This window comes from Parasteatoda tepidariorum, chromosome 2 (genome assembly GCF_982258835.1).
Source record: "Parasteatoda tepidariorum strain Cologne lab strain chromosome 2, Ptep-v5.0, whole genome shotgun sequence".
NCBI lineage: Eukaryota > Metazoa > Arthropoda > Arachnida > Araneae > Theridiidae > Parasteatoda > Parasteatoda tepidariorum.
Window position 1 is genome coordinate 131,996,115 of NC_141756.1, and position 22,742 is coordinate 132,018,856.

Genomic DNA, 22,742 nt, shown 5'->3' on the forward strand with positions numbered 1-22,742 from the left:
AAAAGAGCCTCCCTCAGTGGTGGACTGATAAAGGTTCTTCTTTAAAGATTTCTGTGCCTTTATTTCACGTTGTTTTGTTTTATCCATACACTCCAAAAAGCATGTTACCTTACGGCAACCTTGTGTAGAAATTTTCTTTTTATTTTTACGAAAATGTTTGTACTAAAAACCTTTTTTCAAATCAAGACAAAATATTACAGTTTCAAACCTTTCATTCTAAAAGGTTTTTAAAGCTTTTTTAAAAAGTATTGTCACTTTGGTCCATTATGACGTTTTAGTTGACGTCACACTAACGATCGGATCAAATGACCATTAAAATTTCAAGACAAGGTGGAGCATACAAGACGTTGCAAAAAGAAACCTTATAATGACCTAGATTTAAGATTACTTTCACTTTAAGACAATCTTTATACCAGGAGTTTTTTTCACGCTTGAAAACCCTCCGACAACCTCGATTTAAGGTTTTTATATAGAAGGTTGTTTTCCAAGGTTTTGAATGAGGGTAATGTGCGTAGAATAGAGCAGATTGTCACAGATCTCGTTTTAAGATTAGAAGGTTTACACGTAAACCGCGTAACAAACCTTTTCAGGTTTGCATTAAAAAGTTTTTGCTGAGTGAAAATAAACCTTATTTTGCTATCTGGGGATAGTACCCTATTGTTTTCTTGAACATGTTTAGGTCTCCACGATTTTAGTCATGCATTTTGAAGAATAACAAAATTTGCCACCTTAAGTTGAAACATACACTGTATGCAAAAGTTAAAAAAAAATAAAAATGTTAAAAAATTCAAGCATATATGCTTTGTCGAGAACGAAAATAAAAGTTTTCTCCCTCATAAATGTACTTTTGATTCTATCTCGTCTTTTCAGCTCTCATGCCTGTCAGAAGGAAATTTCAATTTCTGATAAAACTGAAATAAATACAAATGTTGCTTTTACCCCACATTTTGGCAAGAAGTAGGACAATTCAGGCGTTGGGGGGGGGGGTAAGATTCCTCAAAACCATGGTTACGGCAAGGGGAAAAGTGTGGAGAGAGAGGGAACATCGTCTAACTTTGAGATGCTCATACTATTTTCAAACAATGTGTAACAATTCATTACACATTTCTATGCATATATAAACATACTATACAATTTAAAATTATCATTTTATAAATAAAAATACAGTATCGATTCTTGACAAGAATTTTGGAATTATACATTCCCCCAAAAAGAAGGATAGAGTGTTTACCTGATCATTGTATTTTGAAGCGTAGACGTAGAGTTCTCGCAAGGCACTGGTGATATCAAATTCTCCGTTGTGAGACTGAAAACAAATAAAGAACCTTTATTTTTTAACATCTTGATTTTTATATACTAAGTTAGAATTTCAACAGTTTGAGATCCCTTAATCAAAATCTTTTTTTTTTTAAAAATAGAGTCTGCGTAATCCACCCACGTTCAGATCCATCCCCAGAGAGTCCATATTGAAAGTCTGTGTAATTGGAGAACTTCTCTTTTCAAGAAAACCATTTGTAGGAGCAAAAAATTCTTTTTCAGCTGACCTCAACATTTTGTTGAAGAAGGGGCAAAGGTAAATGGACCTATGCATTGCAAAAGATCACTCAAAGGTGTTGCAATTAATTAGAAGTACAAATTTAGAGCTTTATCACTAACATAATGCACCAGACATTCACTGAACGACAAAGAATAAAATGGGCCAAGTTATCAGAATGGATGAAGACACAAAAAGAGTTTTTAATGCCAGACCAGTTGGCACACAAAAACAAGGCAGGCAGATTTCGAGATGAATAGATGGCCTAGAACAGTGTTTACCAAACTTTTGTGTACCCTTTCCAAATTTTTCGTAACACTGTGTACCATTAATAAAAAAATTAATGTATTTTTTACTATCAAAAAATTGCACAAAAGCTGAATCACAATTAGCTGTTGACACCACTCATTATTAACAGGTAACTCTGCAAAAAATAGCCAACAGAAAAATATGTAATCTTAAATTTTCATGGTTAGCTTTGTTTTTAAATAAAATGTTTTGAAATTTTCGTTTGTTGCAAGATATTTCGCATAAGACAGCGTACCCCCCCTAAACTGCGCCCGTAACTCTGAGGATACGCGTACCACACTTTGGGAAACAAAAAGATCTTTTGGACCTAAAAACTGGAAAATGCTAGCAGGAAAAAGGGTGACGTGGAAAATTTTTATTGAGAAGGCCAAGGCTGACAAGTCATGGATGTTGTTGCAATGAATCAATGAGTCTTTAGAAAGTAATTAGTTCTAAAAAAGATTGGACTAGTTGAGTTGTTTTATGTTCAGGCAAATTCATGACCACATTTGTTTTAGATTCTTGAAAGAAGAGTTTTGATTATATGGTTAAAGAAATTTATCTGCAAAAATTTTACACTTTTTAAAGTCATCCATAACTAGAAGCAACTTCAAATACTTCATTCTTGGTATTCGAAATTCATTAGTAATTTTCACTTCATTCATTAGAAAATTGTGTCTTTAAAGTATTGTCCCGGTTATCATTGTATATCGGTACTGTGCAAACAATTCAGTCCAGTTTTACGTATGGGAGCGTGGCTTCTCTTTTTTCCCTAAAAAACTATTAAAATTTGGGATTTGCCACCACAGGAGCTATTTTTAATAGGACACAGAAGGAATACTGTTTGTCTAAGATCTCTTCCAGACATTCGTCTGGAGCTGTGGAGGTGACTATGGTAACGATTATTTCAAGTAGGGGTGTGGGGTCCCTCTTTGGAGAGAAAAGGAGACCTCTCCATCGAAGCTACCCTCCCTAAAATGCCCTCTTCTTGTTTCCATAGCACCAGACTGCCGCAGACTTTGTGGAGGGAAGAGTACCTATCTTAGACAAACAGTAGATGTTCCATTTTATATTTTGTTTATTTACATATAAATTTGGAAGTAGTTTTATATTTCTTTATTTTTGCACGTGTTAGGCTTTGTTTGTATTTTCTCTTTTTTATTTTATTTATAATCAATTACTTATTTTATTATCAATTACTTATATTATTCATTACTTATTATCAATTACTTTTTTTATTTATTACTTTTTATCAATTACTTATTTTATTTATAATCAAATAAAATCAATTATTATATGAAAATACATTTGTTGGTTGATGGGATAAAGACAGAAAAGTGTTACCATTGATAGTGCTTGCATAGCCACACACATCTCCTGATCTGTAACGGGAGGCATAGCAGCAACATCCTGATAAAATCTATTCACCATTTTTCTATAGGTTGGGATGTCTTTGGCAAATAACAACTTGTTTGAGGGTGAATCCTGGTTTTAAACACAACATTTTACATCAATAATTTCAATTCAGAATCTATTAACTAAAGCTTTAGAAATGGAAAAAAAATATAAATAAAATCAACAATAATTTCTAATACAGGATGCGTAGTCAAATCCTTCAACAAAAAATAAAAATTTTTGTAAGTACTTTTCAAGCACTTAAAAATATTTCAAAGCACTCACTAATACATTATAACAAAATGCAAAATAATTTTCAAAGACTTTACATGATCATGATAAAATATCTAGTTTCTGACAAAGAACTCTTTTCTTCAATAAATTAGCCACCATAAAGAGATTTTTCGATTCAATTTCAGAAGGTTCAAAATGAAGCCTGAAATTGAGAATATCTAGCAAATTGCAGCACATGAGAGAGCAAGAATCTCACCATATCCAGCTCAGTGGAACGTACATGCAGACGCTCAAGAATTTCATCAAACATTTAAAATGATAAGAGCTTTCATACGCTACGGACCGACGGAACACCGAAAAGCATTGCGTTTGAATGAATTGGGAAAAAATTGAATAAAGCAATGTGAAAACCAACCTTTTTCCTAATACGTGGCGACACGGTAAAGAAATTAGATCTCATTTTCAAAGAGGAAAATTAAGTACTTTTTAAAAATGTTCAATAATAAAAAAAAACACCTTTAAAAACGGAAATAAGCACCTTTAAGCACTTTTTAAAAACGCTCCATGTGATAATGGATTTTTCTTTTAATGGATGTCCGTTAAAACCAGAGTTTGCAAATTGAGAGTGTAGGGGAGTTATTTGTGTGATGAGATATTTTTGTAACATGAATACCTTTCCTAGCCTATGTTCAGATGTGGAACAGGCGTCCATAAGGGTTTGTGCTATGACGGAGAGGCAAGAATCGACCACAGGCGTCTTTTGGATGTCCAGAACAAAATCGGGATTCTTGATGAAGTTTACCCAAAATCGGAGAGGAAGGCTGTGAAAATAAAATTTCTCTTAATTCATATTATGTTTCATAATTTAAAAAAATTTCTCAACATTATGGATTTTAGCTTTCTATTCTTTACAAAATTTTCCTGATTCAGTAATATTTGATAGCACAATACTTTAAAAAAATAAATAAATAAAATAAAACGTGATTTTTCCCATATAACACATTTCCCCCTTCTTCATTCCAATAGTTTCAGCAAATCTTGCTTTTTCCTCGTGGCAATAGTTTTTAAAAAACAGCAGGAATAAAGTTTGCAGAGAAGAAGAAAAATCAAGATTCGCTGAAACCATGGTAACAGAGAGGAGAGGAAAATCACTTAACATTGAGAAGCCAATTTTTTTTCAAAGTGTATAAATAATTGCTTTCCAATGAGGTGAACCGAGTTCGAATCCCATAGATGAAAGGTCGATACGAATTGCGCACCGACCACAGTGATGACGTAAAATATCCTCAGTGGGAGACGGATCTTGGTTAGAGACCCCTTGCCGTCATTTTAATTGTGGGAAGTTCTCTCGGTTTTGTTCTTCATGTAACGCAAATGCAGCTTAGTTCCACCAAAACGTCTTCCACGAAGGAAAATTTCTTCCAATGCTTAATCCAGGAGTTAACTTGTCTTCTGGATTAGTTTCTAAATTAAAAGGCAATGGAGTTGAACATTGGTAGTGGTAAACACAGCATTTAGGTGGGCTGTTCAGCCATGGTTATAAAATTATGAAGTTATAAAGTGTATAATTGGGAAGAATCTAGCACTTAGTAACTTTCAAAACTTCGTTTTTTTCGTAAGAAGTTTAAATCAATAAAATTACACATTTAATAATTTTGGATAAGTACTTTACATTTCTCTGATTTAAAATTTTTCCTTTAAGACTCACTTTTATTTTGCTTGAGCTTATGAAAATAAATTTAGATACCGGTGAAAAATTGTTTCGTAAATGACGCAAAAATATTTTTCAAAAATCTAAAAGCAGTCAGGAAGAGAGGTCAACTATAGTTTCTGTCTATCTGGCTAAGTCTGAGGCCGTCTGCTGCTACGTAAACAAGAATAGCGTATTTCAGGGAGAGTAGCTTCTCTTCCCACTAGGGCTAACACAATAGACTAAGGAAAAATATTCCCTTTCTCTCGTCGACCCTAGCCAAAACCTGTCCTAAATAATGACCCCACTTGAAATAGTTATACCTCGTTACCATAGTCACCGCCACGGGTCCAGATGAATAGTTAGGGGAGTTCTTACTTTCGACAAACTATATTTTCTCCTGTGCGTTATGAGTTCGTTCATTTGATCATTTTATTTGTAGTTACAAATACAGAATTTGTAAATTCGGTTATTTTATAGGCACAGAAGTACTAGTTTAAGGACAATTCTTCACTCAAAGTAGGGGTTCTCAACCTGCGGCCCGCCAACCTTCGATGTGCGGCCCGCGGCAGCAATCTGAACAAAATGAAAAAAAAATTAAATATTTGTTTTTGAAAAATAATAAAAAAAATTCGGTAATTTAAATTTACACTTTTAAGTTTTTGACGCACCCAATCTCAATCAATGTAGTTTTTTGAAGGTTAACGCTACGGATTTCAGCATAGTTTTAAAAATCCCAATATTATTAATACATCATTATTACGATTTACGAATTTTAATTACCACTTTTGACGCTTTTCGAATGTGCCGATTCCAATGACTTTTCGGTAGTTATTGCTACCCATTTTCAAGTAGTTTCTGAAATAGCGATTTTTGAAAGTTATGAAAAGCTTTATTTGTGCAAACTTCATGGGAAATCTAAATGACTTTAGATCCTTTCTTCAACAGTTATTGCTGCACATTTCCGCCCGGTTTTTAAAACTTCGATATTTTAGCACGATATTATTACGAATCGCGAGTAAAGAATCGCTCATTTAGATAACCATTTTTTTGACATGGCTTATTTGTAACGATTTTATCGCAAATCAAATTATTTTTCAATCGTTATTTTAGAAATTATTATTACCCATTTCTACAAGGTTTTGAAAGTACCGATATTTTTTTATACGCTATTGCGACATTTTAATTTCAAATCCCGCATTTAAATTACATAAAATTTTGATGGACTTTATTAACTCCAATTTCATCTGAAATATAAAAGTATTTTGGTTATTGTTTTAGTAGTTATTACGTTTTTCCCGTGATTGCATATTATGATATTTTTAATACTATGTTTTGAATCGCGCATTAAAATAATTATTTTTTACGTGCTCTGTTTGTACCGATTTTAACACGCATTTTTTAAGAGGTTTTTCGAACGGGTTTTTTCTTCTTTCCCGTTATTGCTGCATTTTTATTTGTGATTTAGAATATACCTGATATTTTCACACAATATTACAACTCGTGAAATTCGATTCAGTTTTAATTTTTTTTCGTAACTTAAAAAGTAATTGCGTATCTTAGCCAAATCAACGAACACGTGCAAGTTTAACAACACACATCGAACCTATTCTTTTTGTTGTCACATGTAATTTAAGAGTCATACATCGTAATTTGTATTTACGCTATCTGAAAATTGCGCATCGCATTTCGTATTAACATTAACGAGATTTAAAAATAATCCATCGCGTTTCGTATTTACGGGATTTAAAATCACATATCGCGATTCGTGTTCTGGCATTTAAAATATCATCCGTTGCGACTTTTCTCGCAATTCATATGCACGCGTTTTAAAAACCATATATCGCGATTCATATTCATGCATTTTAAAAATCAAGAGTTGTGAGTAGTCCTTTCGCAATTTAAAAGCCACACGATTCGTATTCACGCGATTTGAAAAACAAGCATCGAGTTTTTTATTTACGCAATTTAAAAATCACACATGGCAATTCGTATTCAAACAATTAAAAAATAACACATCGCTATTTGTATTTCCGCGATTTAAAAACCCAGAATGGAAGAACACCATCAAGGACAAATTCCAAAACTGATTATGTTATTTGCTCTAAGTTTAATACTACCCACAACAACAGCTTCTGTCGAAAGACTGTTTTCCAGAATGAATTTGGCCTGTTCAAAATTACAGAGTAGTCTTTAAATACAATCATTACATTTTCATTTAATGGCTCAAAAAATATCACATGATCAAGTAGATAAAATTATCACAATATTAAAAAATTTTGCAAATTACAGTATAACCATTAAGAAATTTTTTAAACCATTTTCTACTTTCTTGGAGCATTTTATATCATTTATGATTATATGCTGGGAAATGATTTGTATATCATTAAATTTTAACTGTATAAAAAATTTAATCAAGATAAGTTTCGTAAAGTTATGTAAATTTTATTGATTGTTAATTGATTGCGTATTAATTGTAAATAGTAAGTGTCATGTTAAAAATATATTCGTCATAAAAAGTTGTAAACAAGTATCTTAAATTTTTTATTATTAAGGAATATAGTTCCTTAAAATTTAATGTGTTTTCTTTCTTTCTTTTTCTTCCCTCTCTCAGCCTCTTATTATTAATTTAAAATAAAAATGTCTGAAAGTTAAAGTACATTCCCTAATAAATGTTAAATCTTATTTTCCACTTAAGGGGTTTTGTTTCAGTTTCAATCATTTTTAACCCTATAAACTTCCTTTAAATCAAAGTATTTAACTTGAATTTATATTAACAACTGGAATATTCATTTATTTGAAATTTAATTCCATGAAAAAAAAATTTAATTTTAAAATTTATGTTTAAACGGACTTTTGTATTTTGTAATGTGATTAAAAAAATTTCAATTTTTCCATAGTTTTTTAATTATTTCAATTTATCAAAATTTTTTCTGATAAATTGATTCTGATTTTCGAATTCTGTTTTCCTTCTTAAGTAATCAGTTTTGTATTTTCTAATTTTAAACGTTTTAAAGTATTGTATTTTCTGCAAAGAGATTACAAGGTAAACCGACAAAAAGAATTTAGTGTTATATAAACAATGATGTTTATATAACCACCAACAATTGCTCTCAATATGTCGGTCTAAACACTTTGGCATGCGGTCCTTCATTGGTCAATCTGCTGTGCATGTGGCCCTTCATTGAAAAAGGTTGTGCACCCCTAACTAAAAGCAAAATTTTGAAAATCACACCCATCTTCCTCAAATGTTTTTAAATTCAAAATAATTTCGTGCAATTGGCTAAACGAATTTATTTCAATAAAGCAAAAATATAACCTGATATAAATTAAAATATTTTAAATAATGTCATGAGTGCAGAATTGAATGGCACCATGGGAAATAAAATCGAATACTATTAAATTCGAAACAAAAAGTTTACTTTGATAAGAAGATTTAGCCAATATTTAACTGAATAAAATAAAATAGACAGGCCACGTTATTTGAATGGACGAAGACCATATCACAAAAAGAGTTTTCAATAGCAGACCAGTTGGCGCACGAAAAAGAGGCAGGCCGAATTTGAGACGGATAGATGGCCTAGAAAAAGACCATTTGTCTTAAAAACTAAAAACTGGAAAACACTAGCAGGAAAAAAGTTCTTGAGAAGGCCATGACCCACCCTAGGCTGTTGAGCCATTGATGAGGATGATGATGATTTAACTGAATTCCACCAAAGAGGCTATCTCATTTTACTACCGGCGTTGAACAGCCGACTCATAAGACAATTTCAATTCCTTGTCATTTCGAACCTTACCCTGAAGAGCTCCTAGACTAGCTTTGGGACAGACTAGCCTTCGTTCTTCTCTTATGGAACTTTGCATTACATGGAAAGGAAAAACCACGAAAATCTCCTACGATAATAAAGAATTTTACCATCTACCACTAAGGATATTTTAAGTCAACAGTGTGATCGTTGCGAGCTGGCCATCCCTGGGATTCGAACCGTCATTGGCAGGTTCTATTTCCTGAGTCGCCTCGGCGCAAGTTACTTGTATTGAAATAAAAGATGACAAAACAGTAATGGGTACCTGTTACTTTTCCAGGCATGTGCCACTTCTGGATCGAGGATGGCATGATTCGCAGATGCTTCGTCCAAGAGATCAAATAGCCACTTGACCGCTGGGGGTAGACACTCGTTCGCTGTCAGAATGGTGGTCAAGAAGTCATCCACAAACTTCTGTACAGTACCCTGCAAAACAAGTAAAGAGAAATTTAAAAAAAGTTATTTAAACTTACGATATTATGTTTGATTACTTCTCGCTTCGTGCGGGGTAAAAAGAAGGTAAATAATCAATTAATAAACTATATGAAACTGTGGAGCTTCTTGCGGACCTCATGGAAAAACTTTTTTCTCGTGAACCTGGGCAACATGAATGCAAACATATAATATTAACTTAATTTGGTATTAAATGCTATTGTCCGTTATAGGTACTGTGAAAAGCTACCATACCTACATAGGTTCCGAATGTTGGACCCGTCAGTGATGGGTCCATGATGCGATGGAGAGGTTATATAGAGAGGCATTTGGAGAGATTCGATATATAGAAGCAGCTGGAGAAAACGTTGTACCTTGAAGTTTCCTTCTTTATCCAAACGTTGGTGATTAACAGGACGTGATTTGAACACGGATAATCAAGAGTACGAACAGAAATATTGCTGGAGTTGCCATAAAGATAACCTAATAAAACCATTTTGACTGGATAATCCAACTGGAGGACTATGATTTTCTATGGGAATTCGACCCATTTAACGTGCATCAATCATCATTTACTACGCGTGGAGTCTCCGGCGGGAGGAGATCGAACCCATGACCTCTTGGACATGTGTCTAATGCCCTACCAATCAGGTTATCCCAAGGAATTTGTCCCCCTTCAAAGAGTCGTTGGGCGAACCCATTGCATATGGTGAGGAAGGCTAATTGGAGGCCATGAGTTAATTATCGCCGTCTAAATTCCGTAACAAAACTAGACAGATATCCTATTCTGCACATACATCACATAGTGCACGTTTTCGATGACATGAAGATATTTTCAACAATTGATTTAGTTCGGGCGTATCACCAAATTCCTATGGAAGACTGCTATAACAACTCCCTTCGAGCCTTTGCAATGCGGCTCAAAGGTTTCAACTATTTATTCACGAAGTTTGTGGGAATTTTCCATTCTGTATTTAGACTGTACTTTGGTAGCTTCAAGTAATATTGAAGAACATCTTAACCCTTTAACGAAATTATTTCAAAGACTTCGAGGTTACATTATCAGTCCTTCTAAGTGTGTTCCGGAAAAAGAAGAAATTGCTCTTTTGGGATATTCTACATCCACGCAAGGGGTGCTTCCTCTACCAGACATAGTATCAGCTATCATAAATATTCCTGAACCAAAAACAGTAAAGGACCTTCAGAGATTTTTGGGGTGTGTTAAATTATGACCATCGGTTTCTGCCCCTAAAACTCTCAAATCCAAGCTATCGATGGGATTCGAACCCTGTTCACCTCATTGGCAGGCTCTGTCCCACCACGACTCGCGCATGATCTTTTCTTAGGATATTTCACTTCAGCACTGTGGTCGGTGTGAACCGGGATCAGAATTCATATCAACCAGTCACAGCTGGTAATCGAACTTGGGTCACCTCGGGGGACGCCCCTGCGCCACAGCGTCGATTAGCTGTTAGGGGTGTTAGCCTATTGTTGAACGAAATTGTCTTATGGAATGTGTAAAATTATTTCTTTGTACCCCTCCCTGATTCAGGATGTTCGAATTGCCCTTCTTGATCCAGTTTTCCGTATACGTGGGCTATCAGAACATACATTATGTTTTATTTGCATTAATAGAAAATATACTTTGTATAGATTGAGTTATAAATAACCTCAAATCGAATTCAAGTAATAGACAGTAGGGTAACTATTAAAAAAATTAGACTAAAGGTAACTTTTTAAACTATACAGCTAAGAGCATTATTCTTATTAATAATTTAGTTATTAAAAAAATAGGTATTAAATAATTAAAAAAAATGTTTTGAAAAACTTATTTGAAGTATGAGCTGAATTTTTTTTTTTATAATCTGCGATCTTTATTTCGGTTAAAGGGGTACGATTAGTTTATTGGAAGGCTATGCAAAGCTAGGTAGAACAGTGGTAATAAACTTGCACTGACGGCTGAATATCTTAATAACCGGTTTTGATATGAGGAAAAGCTTGCAGGTTAGAATACGAACTATCCTTCTTTATTATGACCTGGCTGTCCACTCGCATTTGAACCAGTGCATTCATACATTTATACTAATTGCCTTATAATAAATGCTGAAAAATTGCGTTGCCTAGTATTTAATCATGACTAAGTAACCAATACGACTAGTTAGTCGATAAAAAGTGATAAATCTGGACTTGAAAGAATGTATAGAAAATTTGTTTGAAATAGAGAGCGAAAATTGATGGATATTCCGACATTATCCCCAGACAAATAGATAGATTTTAGTGTAGCGGGAGAACACTCGAGGTAAAGAAAACATGCACCTCCAGAAATATAAATTTATTCGACAACCGTGATATGTGAGCATATTTACAAATTATTAAATGGGGGGCTGGGATAGCCTGGTTGGTAGGGTACTGGACCCATGTCCAAGAGGTCGATCCCAGCCGGCCGAAGACTCTTTGTGTAGTGAATGCTGAATCTGTCTAGCCCTCCATGTCCCTATAACAAATCATACCGGTACTGATAAAGGAGGTTTAAAATTACAAGGAGTTGAACATTAGTAGTCGTAAACCCAAAAAATGAGGTCGGCTGTTCAACGACGGATATTAAAAAACACATCCGAGTCCCATGTCTGATGAAGAGGCTTCTCCCGTCTCACGGTTTGTTGCAACTCCCGACATCAATCTTTTATAACTGAAGCATAGATTCGGCTTCCAATAAAAATTAGTTTGAATTTTAAAAATGAGCATGAATAGCCAGACTATGCGCATAAAATGGTATTTCCCAAGGTCACTGAACCGCCACCAGCAACCAAATTTACATTGTATATAATCCTAAATATAGATTAATAGAGTTAGAGTCGTAATTAAAGCGAAAAATAAGCGACAGTATGGGTTTTTAATTTTCATATTTTTGAGTCTGAAATTGTGAGAGAAAATAAGGCCAACACTATACGAGGGCTGTTTTTTGAACGGCATTTATATGTCTTTCGAAACAAACGCACTCAACGTTTTAGGTCTAGCAAATGCAAAATTACTTTCTTCCTTTTAAGCTAATCTAAAAAAAAAAAAAAAAAAAAAAAAAAAAAATTATTTAAAAAATTTTTACGGTTCACTACAAATGAAAATGAAATACAGAAAACATACCTTTGTGGAAAGCAGTCTAGTTAGAAATATTTCTGGAATGGATTTGTGCTGATAGTCTTTGATATTTGCCTGGTCATCTTGATACTTGACCAAGTGCCACAGTCTTAGGCCCTGTTCCAAGTCGTACTGTCCAACAATCGGAGACACAGAATTTAAAGAGGCATGTCCCGTACCTATAGAATAACACGTACACAAAAAGTATTACTGTACAACGTTTTATCCATACACTGAGCTCGAGAGTTTTAAAGTTTCAATAGTACTTTGTATGACGTCATGAAATCAACTGAAAAACAACTCAAAATAAATTGCCAAGGGAAAACTCTCACTCCATTTAAAGTCTCTTTGAAACACGATTTTTTTTTTTAATAACGGCAGGCACTGAACTTTCATTCTTCGCGTTAGAAGATGCCGGAAGTGTTGCTCATTTAACGTTAGCCGGTGGGCACCTGTGAACCACAGTCACGGAGGCGAGCAACATTACCCACGGCACACTGCCACACAACAGAGAGAGAGAGAAACATCCATGCCTAGAGCGGGATTCGAACCCGCAGCCATTGGCCTCTCAGTCAGGCACGCTAACCACTCGACCAGCTTGAAACACGACATAAAATATTCCTTTTTTAAAATAATGCTTTTCAATGATATCGAACTGATGAGTCATGACGAGTTCTTTTCAACTATTGAGTAATTTTTGTAAATAAAGCTATGAATAAAATATGTGTTGTCGCATTCATTAATTTAAAAATAATACGAAAAAATAATTTAACATATAACTAGACATTAAAAAATCGTAAGCACCGCTTGCCTGCCGTTTTTAGTGTTCGCTTTAACGTTACATTTTGTTTCGTTGCGCAAAAAAGAGTTGAAATGACAAGGGTGTGTATCGAAATTTGCAAGGAGTTCGATGAAATAAATAAAAAATATTATTGACAGACGATGATTAGTTTGAGAATTATTAACTGTTAAACTAGTAATGAAATATATCATGGGGTCACTTTGGTAGGTCGGAAAAAAAATGTGACTAAAGAATTGAAATTTGACACGCTAAAAGACAATTTAACGTTAAGTTTTTTTAAAAGTAAATTTGTTCTAAGTTATTGCAATTTTAAGTGTTAAAAAGGGGATAAATAGACTGTTGGGATAAATATATAACTGGCAAAGTGATGCTGATATTGGGTACTTTAGACAAGGATCGATATTCGAAGGGATTAATTGTGGAGATAAAGTTTAAATTTACTCAGAGATTCAGCAAGAAATCATCGCTATTTAAACTCGGATTAAAATTTCATTTTTTTCTTTACATAGAATTTATTCTTATTTATACAATTCATTAAAAACGCGTGTTTAGAAGAAAAAAAAATCCATGTACTTATAATCGAAAATCTTTCCTATTCGATTTCATTTGACAGGGAAATCTCCTCTTGAGAAGGAATTTATTTTGTTTGTATTTATTGAATGCTTTACAATTAAGGAAGACTCACAGTTAGAGCTGAAGCTGTCGTTCTGTTTGTTGACGAGACTCATAACGGCAGAGTCCCTCACTCCGTAATGCCTGAGTGTGTTCAGCCTTCTCCAACCATTCACCGTCTTAGTGGTCACGTCCTCGTCTGCCAAGGTGAGATGGCCACCCCGTCCATGTCGCCATTCTGTCGAAAGGAAGAAAAATATAAAATGACTCTACAAGACACCGGTGTAAGAATTTGCATTTCCGATTTTAATGATATGCACTACAAACCATAACAATTGTAATAACGTTGCGAAGGTATGAAACGATTCAGGAACTTTCTTTTCTCAAGGTCTGTGTAAGAGCATTTTGAAACTGCTGTTTCATACCTTCCAACGCATGCGAATGGTTATTGTAGTGTAGTATCAAATAAACTGCTTTCTTACACCAGTGTATTATATAAATCGAAGAGAGGATGGTTTACCTAGATCAACATCGTGTATGGAAGGTCGTAGAGAAAATGGCGTGTTTTTGTAGACTGAATCGAGTAATTTGGCCTTCACTTGACTAGGAACATCACAATCATTCACTCGACAAACAATCTTTTCATCCTGATCCTCGTGGACTACCTGCACCGTCTGAAACACAAAACAATCTCTTAATGAAAGTTCTTCTTAAGCATCCTTCACCTTTTTGACTCGTTTTCCATTCAAGTGTCCTATCAATTCTGATTATTTCAAAAATGCTGAATATCGGAAACTTCAACGACATTATTAATCTGAAATTGCGCTGTTTTCCTTCCTCTCCAAATTATTCTTTTATATACTGCTCTATATAACGAGTAAGGAGAGATCTTAAAAATGCAAAATCTGTATGTTTATAGCGATACTTTCTGTTTTTTATTTTCTTATTGAGAAATATATAATACTATACTGGGGTTACGAATTGGACAACAACTTTTCAAACTAGCTATCAAAAATACTATAGAATAGAAAAGTACAGTTAAACAAAATTCAAATTAGCGCAATTTCAGGATGCGATAGAAATGGGTGGACTTCCACCGATGCTTCGGTAAATGTCCGAAACATATTCCAAGTCTAGTTAAGTGCCCGGTATGCCCTACATCCATGTTTTTTAAGGTGAAGTGCCAAGTATGTATCCTCCGAACACTTTCTCCTAATCTATCCTCAGCAGATATTTAAATATCGAATAAATATAGTAATATCAACGAATAAATTAATCGGATATAACAAATATTTCGGACATTCAAGTCGACATTTTCTTGATTTCGGTCATAGATAATTCTATAAATTAATACAATTCTATAATATTAATAGAATTAAGCATAAATTTACAATCAATTAAAAAAATACTCAATCATCAAACACGCCAAATTATAAAAAATACATATATATATATACAACACCGAAATTTTGTGCTTCATTATGTAATCGAATCAATGTTTATGGTTAATTTAGAACTATTCATTATCGTAGATCAGTTCCAAACGACACACGTTTCAAAACACTAGACAATTAAGTAAAGAAAAACGAACTTTTATTATCAAACAAATTATTACAGAAATTCTCTAAAAACACAAATTTTACTACTCAACCAAAAGACCGTAATCTTGACTACGATTAAGATTCCACGCCTCATCTTGACTAAGATCGCAATAATTGCGGATAAATCGAAATAGTTGGCACTTCTGTGGCTATAATGTTCTGCAAATATCGTCTGAAGTTCACAGAAATCAGTGATGGAACTCTAGCAGGAAAAAAAAAATGACCACAGAAATTTAACGGTAGGAGAAATACACGCACTAAATCACGCATTTTCACACGAGATTAACCGAACGATTTTAAGTGGGACCAAATGACAGGTTTTAAGAACAGTAAAAGAACACTCATTTTGTGCCCTTCAATGTTTGAGAACACCCTCTCTCTTTTGTTTATTAGAAACAATTGTGTCTAACACTAAAATCTAGCTGGTAGTGACAGTAATATTTAGGCTCAAGAAACATCTGGGGAATATGGGGGTAAGGGAACGCCCACTTGCAAGATGCGATGGACGTGAACCCATGAAACCACGCCCATCTCGTTTCGAAAAGCGTCGTCCGTGACTGCTTCATTGCCCTTTAATTGAATTCAGTGATCCGCCTATTTTTCCAGCACCAGGATGTGGCGATAAGATCGGCGAGAGAAGAAGGCGGTTTCTCGCCAAAAAGGGAACTAATTAATACTTTACATGGGAAGTTGTTTGGCAGGTGATATTTTGGAAGTTGCGTGAACAAAAGCTTTCTAATGGAATGATCGAGCAATCGTTGCACAAATAACCTTTCTAATTCGACGAAATGATGCTTAATGACTTATGAGTACGCTTCAACGAGATTCTTTGTAAAAGCTAAGTTAACTTGAGGTATCTTTTTTTTAAAAATATATTTTCAAAGGCTCTGTTGTCCCATAAAAGAAAATTTTTCCCCCGAATAATATGCGATTACATTCATGTCTGTCAAGTCAAGAACCAGCGCCCTCTATGCGAAATATCAGTACTGAAAAAATCTACAATTTTGTGAGTTTTGGTTTTAATTTTTTACTGGGTCAAATTTATTCCAATGCTGCATTATCTGGACTCACTAAAATGAGTGAAGATTGAGATTTATTTAGTGATAATTTTCATCTAGATTAAAAAAATTTAAAAAAAAAATCTTGCCAAATTGGCGACTTTAAAAAAGTTTAGGTTCGTTCTAATGTTCAGATCATTCTTGACGGCAAGATGGTATATCCTTTGAGTCGATTATTTTTCTTGGCTCTCTTTAACGTCACATAAAATAGCGAATCATACATATTTTTTTAAAAAACTGCCACTAAAACAGCGACTGCTGATTGTGAAAACGGGGCACTGATGTAATGAAAAATAAGTTTTCGGCAAATAAGAAACGTCTGTGCTCTAATAATAAAAAAATTACTCCAACCCTGCATCTCTTAAATCTAAGAAAAAAATTAAGAATTATTTGAATAATTTTCATCGAGTAGGTCAAATATTTCGTCAAATTAACGATTTTTAAAAACCCTTCAGCTAATAGTGTCTTTTTTAATGGTCAGATAATTTTTACAGGAATGAATCGCTGTTTTGCTTCGAAAGCAAAGCGTATTCTTTCCTAGAAGTAGCACTCTTTTCCTGGGCAAAACAGCTTCGAAAATACCCTTAAATCTTTCGTTATGACCGCTGTATTTAGCAGGTTTGTTAATCGCCTCAATTTACTTCAAACGGTCACTTTAGCATATAAACCAATATTCCATTAATCTGCATTGAATCACTGAAAGTATATTTTAAAAGCGCTTAAGTAAGCCGAAACAAGTTTCTTCTGCTATATGCAGCAACGAAAGGAGTAAATAAAATCCTCTATGATGCAGATAATAGCAATCTTAGCACGCAATATACAGTCTGCAAAAAAAAAAAACAAAAAAAAAAAAAAACGAATCACCCTGAATAACTTTCGTTCTAATGATCGGATTTTCACGAACTAAGTGTCAATCTTAATGGTTCGGGGGGGTGACCTCAAATATGCTAATTAATTAGTGCTAACTATTAAATAAGTTACGAAATCAGACACAAAAACGTACTTTCTCAGAATAAACATACATTTTTTTTTTACATATTTGGAATCCTGACACTTAAAATAGACAAAATTTCGAAAAAATTGGGTCGTAAATTGGATCGCAATAAATATTTATATATGTATGGCGAAAGTTTAAAAATATGCCAAATTACCTCGCCATAGAAGGGGAAATACCATGAAGAAACTGAATGAATGACAAGACGGGAAAACATAGTGCTTCTCGTTGCTAAGTAACCAAAAAAATGTTTCGAGTTGCTTTCTGGTTAAAGAAAACAGATTGTTATTGTTTTTTTTTAATCTCCTTTGAAAAGGAAATTTAAATCAATTAATAAATTATTTTTGATTCTCCAAGATTTTAGAATCTTGACGTTGAACTTTCTATCTGACATTATTTATTATTTTAAAGCTGTTTTAACGTCATTTGATTGACAATTTTAAATTAAAACCAAATTTTCATGAGTTATTATTAAATTTATGAAGAGTTGTAGGATTAATTGCTTTTGCACCTCACTTCGAGTTTCTTAAGAAACGAAGAAAAAATGATCAAGCAAAGGTGGACCTGAAAGAAGATTGCTATTCTGATGCATAATCACAAGATTTTATAAAATTCACGGTATTTATTTTCGATAAAATTGTAAATCTTAATAAATGTTATACGGCATTTTAAAAGCATTTTGTCCAGACATTTTGTGAAAGGTCCGTTTTTCGTGAAATTGTGAAAAAATTATTCACATTCTTTTAACCAGGGTCCGCTTTTATGAATTTGTGCAAATAGGGTCCGGTTATAGCAAAAAACTTTTTCAAGGAGTTTTTAAATTTTAAATAGATACAAGATTATGCCCGACACTGTAAAATTATAATAAAAAAAATTAAATTTTCAAAAATAAGCAGCAATTGCTGCTTCTTAATTAGAGATGCAACATACAAATATTTAGTATTTAGTCTATACTGCTGAACGCAGAATATTCATTTCGGACGAATAATGGAAGAATCGTCTGCCGAAGACATAACTTAATTCGTTTATATCCATCTTTCTTGTTTTCTGCCCTGGGAAGGGTTTATTAACAAAACAATAATGAAGATAAACAAATTTGTGAAGGGTCCGATTAAAAGATAAATTATTTTGTGAAGGGTCCGTTAACGGACCCAAATTTCTTCTAAACAGACCCCTAATATATATATATATATATATATATATATATATATATATATATATATATATATATATATATATATATATATATATATATATATATATATATATATATATATATATATATATATATATATATATATATATATCATACTAAATAAATACAAAAAAAAACGAACAAAATTAAGAAAAACAGTTTTATTTATTGCGCATAAGCTGCAAGTAAGTAGAACTCATAAAATAAAATCAAAATGTAGAGAAAACATGGGAAAAATTACAGAACAATAAAAAAAATCCGAAAAAAAAAGAAAAATAATGATAAAAATAAAATAACATGAAACCGGAAAAAAATTTCTAAAAATATCTGGGAAATAAAAGATATAATCTTTTCATCAGCTCACACGATTATATCCGCAAAAAAGAGTGCTTTCTAATATTGTATCAATATAGCCAAAGCAAAATATTACAATAGTGTGAAAGCACTAAAAAAAGTTACAACAAATAAAATGGAACACAATAAGTAAAAATATCACGTAAAAACAGAAAATTAAATATAAAGAAAAATCGGAATAAAACATAATCTATAAAGCGAGTAGCGAATTCAAATGAACTTACATGAACGGGAAATTTTTCAAGTATGATTTAAAATATTGTCGAAGCAAGATTGCCAGATTACAAAATATGAAACCAAAAGCGAAAATTGAGGTAAAAGCGTAAATAGAGGGGTTTTGTATTAAAGTGCGTTCGTACTCTGCAGTACTGAAGTGCGTTTGATGTGTTAGTAGCCAAAGATGAGCCCGAAAATGGATGTGCGCAAGGTAATATTACACTGGATAATTTAAAGAAGTAGATAATTAATAATTTTAGAAAATTAATATTTAATTAAGAAAAAAATAGAAAAGAGAAAGAAACATGAATTGCCTGTTTCGCACATAATTTTAGCCACGGATTTGCCCGAAATTGATTTGCGCGTGAAAAAATTATATAAATTAACAAAGAAATTTTTATATAAAGAAATGTTATTATAATGCTTTTTAAAATATTATTCTGTTTTTGTCGGAGAAAATAGTAACTTCGTTAAGTCATGAAAAGTTCTTGGAATTAGACATGAATTTGAAAATCTAAAATGTAGCAGATACTCTACCCAGTATTAAGGAAAATAAAATATTTCATTCGAAATCTCTTTTCTTATTCAACATTATTTCATTTTATGCTTTGCAGAATATTAAAACGGTGCAGAGATCAAGGAGGTATGTAAATAGGAAAATATATTAAAATGCATATTTAAGTTCAGAACCTTCTTTCATGACCCTTGTTAACCAAGGTGCTGTAATGATATTGACAGCATTTCAACCAAAAGAACTAATTCGTTCTGTCTCTATCACACGACTTTTATTTCCGAATGTCACATACCTCCTCCGTACTCCTTCAACTACGATCAAAATAAAACTTTATTTTAAAGAGCAGGTCAAGAATTTCATAAGATTTGCAAATGATATTAAGTAAACTTAGTTTGCAGAAAAAAGAGTTGATGTTATTTACACACTCCTTTCGTTAGTTCTTTAAAAAATATAATTAAAAAGAAAATTAGGTTTATAATACCCTCCCTTAATTAAACAAGAGTAACAATTGTTACAGTTTTTACAATACTTTTTGACAATCTTTTCATAAGATGCCAACCATTTTGTTCCTTTTTTTTGTTAGTTAAAACGCATTCTTGTAATTTTTACATTTGAAATTTCAATGTCGAAAAACGTGTATGAAGTGACCCCTAGCCCAAAGAATCTAAGTTAAATAGTTGTAAGGCCGATTATTTCGAAAACAATTAACTACTCCGGATCAATGAAACAATAATATTCTTGTTTTCTTATTACGAAATATTAGGAGAAATTTGTATGCAGAATTTCTTCAAAATGTGTGTCAAAACTATTATTATAAGTTAATTAAGTAGAAAAAAGTCAAATAGAGGAAAAGAACAATTTTTGAGATGATTCTAAAAATAACACGTTTTTCGAATCTCTTTACAATTTTTTATTTTAGTAGTTGTGTTGTTTAACAAAACAAGGCATATCGAACATTTTCCTGATATAGTAATATTTTTTTGAACAGTGCAAAAGTTGAGAAGTCATAGACACACCTTTTTAAGCAAATATTTTCAACTTTTTTAAAACAAAAGGGTAACTTTCTTAAAGTTAGCGCACAAGAATAACTTTTAATGTCGAAAGAAAATTGTATGTTCATAGTTTTTTGTTCATTTAAAAAACAAAACAATATGTTGTATTTTTTCGCATTTAGTTTTCTTTACTCAAATAAATAAGAAACAATAAAAATAAAAAAATTAATAATTTTTCTTCATTTTTCGTAAACAATAGTACTCTTAGTAAACAGTCAGCTGTTCTGCATCGAATGATATTGTGTGTGATCAGTAGAATATTTTTAATTCCTTAACAAGGTTTAATTCTCAGATAGCTGGCAATAATTTTAAGTTTTCTTTCAAAAAGAACTTAGTAATAATTTCAAAAGTAATTTTATTTCAAAGGAAAACATAAATCAAAGTACTAAAACGATTGATTAGTATATTATTGGAAAATAATATATATGGTTGCATAAAAAATAAGATTTTGCGTTAAAATTTAATTAAAAAGTTAGAAAAATAATTCTGCGAAACAAGAGCAGACATATAATTTACAAATTTATTTTAAGATTAAGGCGATATATAAGTTATTCAAATATAGGATACGTATGTATATTATTGAAATTGTATCAGTTATTGAAAAACAAAATCAAAAAATAGTTACTTTAAATAAGCATAATCTGGTGTATAATCATATTTTATCAGAAGCACGCTTTTATAAAACTAGACATCCGTTCAATTAAGTGTTTTTTATTCAGAATGTTTTATTCAAATTTCTTTACTAAATTTCAAATTAATTATTAAAGGACTAAAAAAGAAACGTCGTATTTTATAGTTAGAAAGAAATAAAAAATAAAAAGATTAGCAAACGATTATTAGCGAAAAAAATATGAATGAAATTTTAATATGAATATGCGCGGGAAGTCAAGTTTCCCCCCGCAGGTTTATCACATTTTAATATTAATCGCCCCATTTAATTATTTCATTACTGTCGCCAAATTATTTTTTTAAAAATAATTAATTTTAATTTTTCTCAGCTTTTAATAAATAAAAACAGTTGAAACTTTAGATTTTTCAATTGAAAAATATGTAGATTAATATGGTATAAAAAAATTCATACCTTATAATTCAAAATTTTTCCATCCTCAATTTAATTAAATAAAAAATAATTAATAATTATAAAGAATTATATTTTTCATGAAATTATCTTTGGATAAATGAGTTTTATGAGTGGGTGCAATTTTTTTTTGAATTGCTTTATTAGTTTTAAAAATATGACTAAAAACGTGAAAAGTTAAATTAACATTAAGGTGTACGAACTTTGAATCGCTCTCCTGACCAAACTATGGGGACCATATTTCCCAGATTGCGGCTACCCCCTATATTTTGAAGGTTAAGAATCCAAATATAATATGTAAATAAGAATCCAAATATGTAAAAAAAAATATATATGTTTGTTCAGAGAAAGTACGTTTTTGTGTCTGATTTCGTAACTTAATTAATAGTTAGCACTAATTAATCAGCATATTTGAGGTCACCCCCTGGAACCATTAAGATAGACACTTAGTTCGTGAAAATCCGATCATTAGAACGAAAGTTATTCAGGGTGATTCGTTTTTTTTTTTTTTGCGGACTGTACACACTTCGCGGAGAGGAGTATCCTTTAGTAGCGTCACTTCAGCGGAGCGGACTGCAGCAACGAAAAGAGTAAATAAAATCATCCATGATGCAGACAATAACAATCTTAGCACACAATGTGCACACTTCGAGGAGTGGAGTACCCTATAGTAGCGTCACTTCAGCGGAGCGGACGGCAGCAACGAAAAGAGTAAATAAAATCATCCATGATGCAGACAATAACAATCTTAG

General features: G+C 32.4%; 1 protein-coding gene across 9 annotated transcripts in view; it reads right to left on the reverse strand.

Annotated features, from left to right (window-relative positions):
* Nucleotides 1–22,742, reverse strand: part of LOC107443911 (plexin-B) — a 251,761-nt gene that overhangs the window by 2,515 nt on the left and 226,504 nt on the right. For all 9 annotated transcript variants that reach the window (XM_087158423.1, XM_071182958.2, XM_043047550.3 and 6 more), the window contains 7 exons: nucleotides 14,449–14,602; nucleotides 14,002–14,166; nucleotides 12,521–12,693; nucleotides 9,213–9,373; nucleotides 4,125–4,272; nucleotides 3,167–3,307; nucleotides 1,232–1,306 (listed from right to left, as the gene is read on the reverse strand). In XM_087158423.1, coding sequence (XP_087014549.1) covers nucleotides 1,232–1,306; nucleotides 3,167–3,307; nucleotides 4,125–4,272; nucleotides 9,213–9,373; nucleotides 12,521–12,693; nucleotides 14,002–14,166; nucleotides 14,449–14,602 — 1,017 coding nt within the window. The remainder of the gene's footprint in view (nucleotides 1–1,231; nucleotides 1,307–3,166; nucleotides 3,308–4,124; nucleotides 4,273–9,212; nucleotides 9,374–12,520; nucleotides 12,694–14,001; nucleotides 14,167–14,448; nucleotides 14,603–22,742) is intronic.